We start from the raw sequence: 12,083 nt of genomic DNA, 5'->3' as shown, positions 1-12,083 counted from the left end.
GCTAGCTAGCCTAACTTCCTTTCATTGGCAATGTTAGCTAGTTAACATTAGCCTTCTACATCTAGCTACATATTGAACTTCCATCCTCTTAGGCCAGGGGCACAATGTATGAATTAATGGTTGGATCAGAATCGCTGTTATAATCATTGGCCAGTCCGGAGAATTAAGTAAAACCACAAGTCCAAATCCCTATCTCCATCCATGGCTAATTTAGGAAAGGGATAATTGTAGCTAGCTAGCTAGCCACCGGAGGACAACAACACAACGAGATGCAACAATTCAAGTTGTTTCTGTCAATGACTTATGCTCTCGATGCGATTTGATAGGAGTGACGCCAAATCCAAACCAGGACCATAAACAGTTGAGCTCACTCAGTTTAGGTCAACGCTGATTGGCTATTATTTTATACATTTTTTTATCAAGGGAGGCCAAATGCTCGCTGGCTTCCCTTGCATTCAATGCTATGGGCGGCAACAATGTCATACTCTTTTGGACCAGACAGCATCGGATAGATGGCCTACACATAGAGACAGAGAGGCGCTGTTTCACTTGCTCTGATGCTTTCTCCGGTGAGATACATTCAGCCTCTTGCAAATTGAAGGAAAATTATGAAACACAGAGAGACGAAAGATAAATTATTTTATATATTTTTTTCTTGGTACATATTTGGGGGAAGCCCGGCTTCCCTTGGCATCCATGAATACACACCATTCTTCGTATTGCTCTTTTACCTCTGATATCTCCAGGGGCAAGTAAGCCCAGTGAACTCTGATCCTTAGGGGAGTCAGGTGTCACCTGGATATTTATGTCCAGAAAGATGAAGGGTGAGTGAGAGTTGCTTTACTAATGCGTCCTAAAGCAGATGCTATCTGAGCCACTATCGAGGCTACAAACCTCCACACACACACAGTAGCTGCCACGCCTGTTTAGGTGTCGGTCACCTAATCTCTTTAGGGAGGCAACTCTGGCACAAGACAATGACACAAAACAAACTAAGTTTGACAAATTACTGTACAACCTGTACATACACCACTATAGCAGGGCTCTCCAACCCTGTTCCTGGAGAGCTTCCGTCCTGTAGGTTTTCACTACAACCCTAATCTAGCACAACTGATTCTAATAATTAGGTGGTTGATAAACTGAACCATGTTAGTTACAACTCGGGTTGGAGCGAAAACTTACAGGAGGATAGCTCTCCAGGAACAGGGTTGGAGACCCCTGGCCTATAGGCTACTCAACAGTTTATGTGTTCAACAATGCTGTTTTTTTGCCTTGCCAAGATGGCAAAAAGCCAGAACATACAAAAACAGAATGGTGCCCAGGCTAACATAGCACAACGTTGATACCCAATCCCCTTCGAGATGGAGCAGACTCTGGGATGAGCAGACTATATAATCTATTAATGACAAATGCGTCACAATGTACCACAGCGGCCGATGACTACCCAAGTTATTAGAAGGGAGCCAGCTCAAAAGATTACTCATTTAGAACAGCTAGTTACAGTTTTTATTTGGATTCTGAGTAACAAACTGAACAGAATTTGGCTGCTGATGCTAAATGGTCTGCCTGAGAAAGTGTTTCTATTACCGATCATGCTCTGAATACTACAGAATGAACCAGTTGTACTTTATGGGAAGCAGATTACTCTCTAAGAATTACAGGTAGAACAATCTGTACAGAGAAAGGTGGGCTTTTATTTCTAAATCAGGAAGTGAAATAATACTGGGCTAAGACAGTCCATTTCACATTAAAGACCACCTCCTAAGACACGGTAGCTTTGTACCCTAGAAAAGGACAGAGCTATGTCTTCTGACCTCAATAAACTATATCTCAACCTTTACTGACTGCCTCTGGATAACAAGTTTAACAATGTAAAGCAGGGATTTACAGTTTGCACCTTGTAGCAACTGATAATGTAATAAAATGCAAAAAATGTAATAGCTGCTAATAATTTAATAACTTATGCATTTATAATGTAATAAATGCTGATAATGTAATACATTGCCAATAATGTAATACAAATGCTGAACGTAATAACGTTTTTGCGCATAATGTAATAATTATGACATTGTGTTGATTATTACATTATGAAGTGGGTAAAAAAAGCCATGAATAGTGTAAGAACTTTAACCAATAATTTCATATTCACTCTCTTTTTTTATGTAATGTTTCACTATTAGCTGACTACACACCAAACCACATTCCTGAATCCTAGCTCTAAACCTGACTTTAGCAGTAAAATCAAGACCTTCAAATTACACAATTGACCCCCCAATACACACCCACAACCCCAGTCAGTCAGTTAATCAGTGAGTGAGTGAGTCTGTCTGTCTGTGTAAATGAGAGAGAGAGAGTGTGTGTGTGTGTGTGTGTGTGTGTGTTTGTGCATGATCAAATCTTTTAGCAAACTACTACTAAAATCTCAGCTGATATGCAATGTTTTTTATAGATATAACCCTGAAAACAAAAATGAGTCTTTAGGACTTCCCCAGAACATCACGAAATGGTTGCCTAAAGTGGTTAGGACGTTGTGTCATGGTTCCCTGGAGGTTTTTGTCTAGATTCCGGTTTGTCCCGGGGACATCCCCGAGGACGTTTAAGACGTTCTTGGGACATTGTGTCATGGTTCCCTGGAGGTTAGGTCTAGTTCCCGAGAAAGTTTTTAGGATGTTCATGGGACGTTGTTTCATGGTCCCCTGGAGGTTTCATAATGCTTAGGTTGTAACGAATGTACTGATATACAGTAAGTATGATTCACATGACATCCCGGCAACTTTGAGAAAAAACACTTTATATTGGAGTTGTCCTGTTGAAATTCAAGACGGGCTATGCATATTCACGAGGTCGATGAATGTGAAATACCTTCGCCATAGATCACCCCTCATTTTTAGATCGGAGTTGTGCCTGTTGTTCACACGCAAACTGTATCTGCCCTCTCATTGGCTAGAATGGTTCCACCTGAGGGGGGTTGACATAAGCCTCCACTCTGTCAGAACGGAAGTGCATACGTTTTTTCACAACTGCCAGCAATTTGACGCATAAACATAAAAAAATACATACTGACATAATACAATAAATAAGTGTGTAAAAAAATTACACATTTCATGCTGAAACCCTCACATTAAACACCAATGGTATTCACTAAGTTGATGGTTTATATTTAGGATAACGTTTTACAGCTTTGTCAGTGGAAGTTTTTTTTTCTTTTTTACACTGAGTATACCAAACATTAGGAGCACCTTCCTAATATTGAGTTGCACCCCCTTTTGCCCTCACAACAGCCTCAATTTGTCAGGGCAGACTCTACAAGGTGTCAAAAGCTTTCCACAGGGATGCTGGCCCATGTCGACTCAGTTGGGTCAAGTTGGCTGGATGTCATTTGGGTGGTGGACCATTCTCGATACACACGAGAAACTGTTGAGCGTGAAAACCTCAGCAGCGTTGCAGTTCTTGACACACTCAAACCGGTGAGCCTGGCACCTTCTACCATACCCCGTTCAGAGGCACCTAATTATTTTGTCTTGCCCATTCACCCTCAATGGCACACATACACAATCCATGTCTCAAGGCTTAAAAATCCTTATTTAACACATCTCCTCCTGTTCATCTACACTGATTGAAGTGGATTTAACATCAAAGGATCATAGCTTTCACCTGGTCAGTCAGTCATGGAAAGTGGTGTTATTGTTTTGTATACTCAGTCTATTTTACATGTGATAAGGTCACACAGTAGGCCAGAGATAATTTCAGATGCCTGTTAAAATCTGAAATAACCTAAAGGGACACTAGATGTCTTGTGATTAGAGTACATACAATTTTTGAAAGAAACCAAAATTCTGGTAGTTTACAGGTAAACTTAGAAAGTTTCCAGTAATATACCCTCCCTTTGCAACCCCAGTTGTGGCAATGGATGCAAATACAAGTGTGTGACACTTAATAGGCATGCCATGAAAGTGTGATTTGAGGTTTACATTATTGGCTTAAGTTATTACACAAATTAAAAATGTTTTACCACTTAATGTAATCAACGCATAATCATTTAATTTACATTATGCACAAACATTTTACATTACACATTCTGCATATTTATTACATCAGTATTTATTACATAAATGCAAAAGTTTAGATTATTAGCAGCGATTACATTATCAGTTGCTACACACCTGTAGGTAAAACAAATAATGATTTCATGGGAACCTTACTGTACACCCTGCCTGAAGGAATTATTTATGTTGTCAGTTGGCCAAGGAGGTGTGTATGCATTCTGTGAGGTGATTGGTTTACGAACACCAGAGGGTGTGTGGGCGAATTCCTTTCTGCAGCCTACCCACTGGGATGTACCCAAGGGTCGACATTCTTAACTAAAGAGCGCAAGAAAAGCTCTTATCCAGAAGATTGTTTGCCCTTCAACTTGATCCTGGATTAATCAATTTGTCTAAGTATGAAAGATACTCATGGAGAAAAGCATTGGGTGTGTCATATTTTAAGTTTAGTATGTAAAATCACCAACAGTGTCCATTACACACATACAAGTGTTAAGTCAAGCTGGTACACTAAAACCACTATACAGGATGTGTAATTTCTCACCATAATATTTACTCTGGCTTGTTGACTAAATAGTCATCCTAACGAGTCACTGTTGGGGAAACGACACCCTGGCACAGCCACCATAACAAAGTGTCGGGGACTTGGGTCTTGGTTGGGATCACCTTAAGGCAAGATACTACCATTACATAAAAGAGCAGTAGTGTCCAGAGGGCATTTCAGGTTAACAGCTCTGTGCTGCATAATCAGTTATGGAACAGGTGTTCTCCATGGCTTAAATACCCAGAAACACATGGGATTACAGCAAATTAAAAATGTTTTACTTAAATTTATATTCACCACGACCGACCCGTCTAATAATACCATTAGCTACTTATGACTTTTAGTGGAACCACTGGTCAAACAATAATGTGACATTTAATGAATGCAAATTTCCTTTTCAAATACTACAGTAAAAACCCAAAACTGACAATGAATGAGACACCAGAAACATGCTTCATGAAGGAAAGTAGCCATTTATTTCAGATCTTTGACATGAGGAATCAGTATCCAACCTCTGAAGACAGAATTGAGACAAGCTACCTGTTCCTCAGGATGTCAGACGCATGTTGATAGAGAACAGGAGGGGAGAAAGGGGTTCAGTACAGGGATTGGGGGGAGGAAATAGAAAAGGCACTTTTACTCACAGTAGCCGGCAGACTAGGCTCCGAGCGGTAACAGGAAACAAAACCAAAGTGGCAAGGGAAACCCTACCCATACAAACAAGAGACAGCTTGTAAACAAGGCTGGTTTCTCTGTACAACACCAGCCAAACTTTGCCATCTCTTAATGTAAGGATAAGGTGGGGGAGTTAGGAGAACAGTAGACTTGTATGGTTAATACAATTCTCACCCAAAATAATCTGCGGGTCAAAATAGCAACATACTCATCACATCAGCCAGTGACAGTTCCCTGTGGAAGCAGACCAAAGCTTTTCTGTATGACACTTTGGAACCACGAGAGAAACACTGAAAATGTAACTTAGTTACGGCATTCAGTCAAGTCAAAATGTGATTAAAACCTTGTTTTTAAGCTGCCTTCTGAATCCATTGGCTCCTGTAGCCACGCCAAGTTTCAGAGAACAAATAAATACTCAAAATGGTTTGTTTTATATTGTTTGCTAGTAGTAAGAGCTATGCATTGTGGCAAAGACTGCTCTTCTTCAGGATAAAAATGATGGTTTCTTTGTAGCTACACCTGCCACCAATACCCAAGGAAGGCTTGCCTTGACCTTAAACAATTTTTTATAAAATATAAATAAAAAAAACAGAAGGAAATTACAGTACCTTTTGAAGGGTTTGTTTAAAATTGAAACATCAGTATTAATAAGACAATCCAATGAGATATTTTAAACAATCAAGTATAAAATCAAACATCCCTACAGACCTTCGCAGTGACATAGCAGCTTCTGACTTTTCTGTATTACGTCAGAAAACAGCACAGACATCTGCAGGGGCATCCGAGACTTTACTGCGCTTATTCAAGAACTTGACAATAAAGATTTGTGTTTGTTACTCAGCATGCAATGCATAGCATTTTTGAAAAACAGCAACCACTGACCCTTAAAAATCGTGCCCTTTTTATATCCTCCATAAGGATAAGGGAAGAGAAAGCTTGAAAAAGGGAGGGAGAAGGATGAGGGGTGCCTCAATACCAGACTAACAAAGAAAAGTCTACACTAAAAGGAAAGATTGGGGGGGGGGACCCCAGGAAGAGCAGCTGCTGGGGATCCCTAATAAATACAAATACGGCTTCCCTAAACTGTTTGCGTCGAGCGGTGTCCCTTACATCCGTAGCACCAGTAAATGAACATTATATAAATGTGTAGCCTTGGTAAGTCATTAGACTTAACGGTAGCAAAACATTTCCAAGCTGATTAAGTATAAGGACAGCTAAGCCCAGATAACCAAACTGCAGTATTTACAGTTCCTTATTAAGGCTGGGCAGGGGCTAGGAGTTGTAGTGTGAGGGACATCAATGGAAGACCAGGGTACTTCAGGACCTCCTCAAAGGGGACAATGAAGCACAGGGTGCACATTTCAGTGATTATCGGGTAGCTAGCTAACACCCTTTTATTCTCTCAACATTACTTTTCTGAAATATTTTGAGAATGTTAGAGCTTATACTACTAACAGCAAAAAGACAGTACAGATGACAGAGCAGAATTAGAAAGGGGGGTTGGGGGGTGCATTGAGGGGTAGATCGGGTTTTAATATGCCATTAAGAGGGAAGGGGTTTTTAAGGGCCTTTTACCCCGAGACCATGTAGGCTTCTCTGTAGTATACACCAACAGGCCTGGGAGAAAAAAGCTTGACAGGTTTAGTATTTGAGCTTTTTGGGCACCTCCCATGGGAAGGATTCCCGGCCAAAGTGGCCGTAGGCAGCGGTCCTCTGATACATTGGCTTCTTCAGCTCCAGCTCCCTGGAATACACAATCGATTCATTTTAGAGGCCCGTCACAGAAAATGACCTCAGAGCAACAATCACAGCCATGACGCTCAAATCAGCCAATAGGGAGTGTCGAGCCACAGCAAGAAAACCATGATCAGAAAGGTTCATTAGGCCAGCTTGTAAAAAGAGAGGTGAGTGAAGCGTCGACACTTACCCTGCCAATCAACTCATCCTTGAGCAGTGTAGGGACTGCAGCTTGGAGATGGAAAGCACACTGATCCCATTTATAAATGGCATTGAACTTTAACAAGGTCTGAGAACCCTATGACCTTCCAATTGGATGGGAGCAGGAAACCTTTCCTCATGCTGGGTAATTAAACATGCAATCTAGCAGAACAGACCTCAACCCTCCAAGCTTTAACATTACATACTGTACTGGCATTTAAAGCAAGGGTTGGCAAACTGATCACAAGCCCTGATTGACACAAAGCCAAACAGAAAGCAGCAGAGCAGTAAACGGTACGACAGTAATCACACTGCAAATCATTCAGTAAAGGGTTAGAGCCATCTCTGAACACTGGCTGTGACAGTTTAGGCAGAACCGAAAGACCGGAAGTGTGAGTAACATGAGGGAGATTCGGATAGAGGCACACAGCGTCAGAGGGATATACTTTACCTGACAATGACACCAGGACGAAGGTCAAAGTTCTTCTTGACGATGTCCAGCAGCTCCCTCTCACTCTTCTGGGATGTGCCATAGTGGAAAATGGAGATTGAGAGGGGGTGGGCCACTCCGATGGCATAGGCAACCTGATGTAGCATAGATGCATGAAGAATAAACATACAGCAGACTTTAAGTTTAATCTTGTGGCACCCCTTTGCTCCTGTGATTTATGTGCATGAGGCGTATCAATATCACCCTGCCCTCACCTGAACCAGGACCCTCTTGCACAGCTCCGCCTTCACCAGAGACTTGGCCACCCAGCGGGCAGCGTAGGCAGCAGAGCGGTCCACCTTAGTGTAGTCCTTCCCTGAGAAGGCTCCTCCACCATGGGCCCCCCAGCCGCCATAAGTGTCAACAATTATCTTACGGCCCGTCAGGCCAGCGTCACCCTGCAAGGGAAAGGATGAATAGTTCATGGTCATTCCTTTACCCAGACATATTTCTAACAGCAGTAAAATAAATATGGAATCAAATATCATTGTAAAAAGATGTGATCAGTTAAACAAGCTCATCCATTAAATATACTTTAGCTTCCCCCCCCTTTCAAGCTCAGAGTCCCAGGTCCTAGATGCCCAATCCTACCTCCACCCCTTAGTCTCACCTGTGGGCCTCCGATGACGAAGCGTCCGCTGGGCTGCATGTGATAGATGGTGTCGTCATCCAGGTAAATGCAGGGCACGACAGCCTTGACAATCTTCTCCTTCAGAGCGTCACGCATCTCATCCAGGCAGATGTCCTCATCATGCTGCACAGAGACCACAATGGTGTGGACACGCACTGGCAGCATGGCGCCACGGTCCTGGCGGTACTGAACGGTCACCTACACACAGAGAGAACGTCAGCAGGGTTGTACAACAGCAGGCATGGATTAAAACTAGTTCAATGCTGGAGTTACAGCTGGCCGCAACCAGGTTGGAAAGATTGAATAAGAAAAGTAATATTGCACTCATCTGATGGGTGTGATAAATAAACTAGGACAAACCAGTTTTACAGACATTTCCTCAAGTTAACCTAATGTAAACCGCCTATCAATCACACACTGGCTGCTTACCTGGGTCTTGGAGTCAGGCCGGAGCCAGGGCAGGGTGCCATTGCGACGCAGTTCAGCCATCTTAGCGTTGAGCTTGTGGGCGAGCATAATAGTGAGGGGCATGCACTCCTCAGTCTCATCAGTGGCATACCCAAACATCAGGCCCTGAGGATAGAAAACGTATAACTGTTACATCAGAAAGGAAAGCTCCAATTTTAACAGTATACATTTTTAAAAAATTACCCATGTATGCACTCACTAACTGTAAGTCGCTCTGGATAAGAGCGTCTGCTAAATGACTAAAATGTAAATGTTAAATAAATGCACAGCTAACATTGCTACTGCAGCGGTCCTCTGCACAACACATACCTGGTCCCCTGCCCCTACGTCCTCCTCATTGCGGTCGATATGAACACCCTGGGCGATGTCTGGAGATTGCTGCTCTAGGGCCACCAGCACGTTGCAGGTCTTATAGTCAAAACCTTTGGAGGAGTCATCGTATCCGATGTGGCGGATGGTGTCGCGAACAACCTTCTGATAGTCCACTGTAGCATGCGACGTCACCTCACCTGCCAGCAGGATCATCCCAGTCTTAGCAACAGTCTCTGAGAAAGGTGGAAGGGGAAGAGTACATTATAACCATATCCTTTCAGAGGACACATATCAATCAATACTCATCTGGCAAAAACTCAGGGGACTGGTGCCATAATATAGGCCTACTACACATGAAGATGCAGCATCAAGAGTTGAATGAGGTGCTTTCATTGTTGTGGTCACAGCTGACTCCAGGGCAGTTAGAAATTGCATCATACAAAGGAGGTGCTTTTTCTTACCACAAGCAACTTTGGCATCAGGATCCTGCTTGAGATGGGCGTCAAGCACTGCATCACTGATCTGGTCGCAAATCTTATCTATATAAAAATGGGGAAGAACACAGTTGGCACCTCTAGTTCACAAGCCTACAGACATTTGTACAACGTTGGTTGCGTGAACAGAGCGTGTAAATCGTGTGTAGTCCCCTGTAGCTCAGTTGGTAGAGCATGGCGCTTGCAACGCCAGGGTTGTGGGTTCGTTTCCCACGGGGGGCCAGTATGAAAATGTATGCACTCACTAAGTCAGAGCGTCTGCTAAATGACACTGATGGGAATAATTGAAGTGTTTTTCTGTTTGGATACTGACTGCAGTTCTAGTTGTACACATGCTGTACCATCTCTCAGGATTATGGTGATGGTGGGAGAGGCTGAAGCGGGGAACACCTTGTACTCGTAGCCGTGCAATGGGGCTAAACCCGGCACCATTTCCGCGGGTTCGTGTGTAAATAAAATAAAAAACGCTCTTATTTGTTGGGATATCTAAAGGTAAACTACGAACCGTCGAGACAAGGGATGGAACACTTAATAAAGTATATTTAGAGATCCTTACATAGCAACAAAACGCTAGTATAGATAGCGTACCCCGAGAGCTCGCGCGCAAACTAGTCCGAATCTTCGAGATCTATATGGCTCGGCCCGGGCAAACGCGCTATTGAATTAGGCATACTTATGACGACTCGAGTATATACATCGTTTTTAAGCGCCTCAATCCCTAGGACGGATATTATTGTCCAATAAAGGCCATGTTAACAACGCTCAGCAAAGTAGCTAGCTGGTTAATAAAGCAAGAACCATGCAGTTGGGCCTCACATGCGGCTTTTATGCAAGATGCTTATGGCGTGGTTTGATCTGCAGGTAGTTAGCTAAGCATGTTAGCTAGCTAGCAAGCTAGGCTAAGCACCACCGATTTGCATGTGTGTGCTCGCAAGCTAACGTTAGTTACCTATATCTAAATAAATAGGTACTAAGCCAAGTCATAAGTATTTATTATTATAGGGTGTATTTGTATCTAGTTAGTTCTTACCAGGGTGTCCTTCTCCTACTGACTCCGAGGTGAATAGGAAGCAGTCCTCATCAATAAGGGAGTTATGAAAACCGTTCATCTGTCCGTTCATCATTGTTAGCGTTCTTCGTTTGGGAGATAAAATAAAGTAATGTCGTAGCTAGCTAAATGATGTGGCTTTTAATAACTAGTTTCTCGTGTCCTCCTGCGACTTCACCTCAGTCAGTTCATGCCGTGTATTCACGATCTTTCGGTCGTGGCGCTCGATTATTTATTCACAAATTCAGAGACGTCACCGTAGGGAGCGTTTGACCATACAGGGGGGTGGAACCAACCATTGACGATCATGTCTAGATGGGATACTGCTTTTGTCGAATTGACGTCAAAAGTTGTTTTTGTACATTTTAGCTAACCCTTTCCTAACCCTAACCTATTCCTCCCAACCCGCTACATTAATTATCCTAACCTGTTGCGTAAGTTCTCCTAAACCTGCTACGGAAAGTCAATTTCTGACAAAAGATGTATCCCTTCGAGACAAGACCACCATCGACAATGTGGGAGTACGGACAGCAACTGTTTTGGGTATCGGGTGCTTCCTCATCCTACTTCTCGTGTAATCGAGTCATCATTGTGGTGTTCGATTGCATCAGCCGTTGTTTATTTATATATGCACTTTTTGCTTCACCAATTTAGGGAAACTACATTAATTAGGCCACAATATTGCCACAGAGTTTTCCTGTAGCTACATAAATTGCCTGTATTGGTGGAATAAATGTATATGTATCGTCAAACATAGTTGAAAGCAGAGAAATGTGTGTGTCACATCAAATTCATGGTGAATGTGCAGTTTCACATAAATAAATGAATGGCAAAATAGGTCAACAGTCTTTAGTACAGCCCATAGCTGTCTATAGTTTACAAGCTGAGTAACCAGTCACCAAGAGAAATGTTCAGGGGCAGGAGGTATAAAAAAAACACAAACGGTAAAGCAAGGAGTAAAGTCTTGTTTTGTAGGCTATAATATTGTATATAATTTACTAAATTTGGTAAAAGTATGTATGATTTTGATGTGCACGGTACATTTATTTGCATTAAGCAATGATGGGGATTTTTATAATTTCACTGTTGTTGTTTTTTACACTGTAAACTGCAGATTTATGGCATTCTATTTGGCATCAAATCTTTCGAATTTAGAAACAGGTTGGTCAAACAGCTGATCAAGGTCCAGCTATGAAATGTGCAGCTTCTCAGTTCTTTTTTAAACCAAACTGTACCACTCTACAGTTAAAGCCACGGCAAATCAGTCCATGCACAGACATTGTTAATGTTATCTGCCCTCAAAAAGGTACCCAATGTTCAAAGCCAGGGCTTTTGATTAAGTTACAAAACGGAGAGACTGAGCAGATCAATCTAGCCTGAAGGGGAATGGTGAAATGGGGGCTTTTTGTGAATCCCGAAATTCAGTTATGCAAGTGATAA

The 12,083-nt window shown here is 42.3% G+C and overlaps 1 protein-coding gene across 2 annotated transcripts; it reads right to left on the bottom strand.

Moving 5' to 3' along the window:
- Positions 1-5,040: 5,040 nt before the first annotated feature.
- On the bottom strand, positions 5,041-11,156 carry LOC121530947 (S-adenosylmethionine synthase). Of its 2 annotated transcripts, XM_041836345.1 has the most exons (8): positions 10,626-11,155; positions 9,563-9,640; positions 9,099-9,334; positions 8,751-8,894; positions 8,301-8,519; positions 7,906-8,088; positions 7,652-7,785; positions 5,041-7,006 (listed from the first exon to the last, which is right to left on the bottom strand). In XM_041836345.1, exons 1-8 carry the CDS (start codon positions 10,717-10,719, stop codon positions 6,904-6,906), a joined length of 1,191 nt encoding a protein of 396 aa, XP_041692279.1. In that variant the 5' UTR covers positions 10,720-11,155; the 3' UTR covers positions 5,041-6,903. The 2 variants fall into 2 exon arrangements, with proteins under 2 accessions (XP_041692279.1, XP_045082852.1); XM_045226917.1 differs by lacking the exon at positions 5,041-7,006 and having other exon boundaries at positions 7,648-7,785; positions 10,626-11,156.
- Positions 11,157-12,083: the final 927 nt, after the last annotated feature.

This window comes from Coregonus clupeaformis, chromosome 18, assembly GCF_020615455.1.
Source record: "Coregonus clupeaformis isolate EN_2021a chromosome 18, ASM2061545v1, whole genome shotgun sequence".
Classification (NCBI taxonomy): domain Eukaryota; kingdom Metazoa; phylum Chordata; class Actinopteri; order Salmoniformes; family Salmonidae; genus Coregonus; species Coregonus clupeaformis.
The sequence above is the reverse complement of the archived record's forward strand: the minus strand, read 5'-3'. Positions and strand labels throughout refer to the sequence as shown.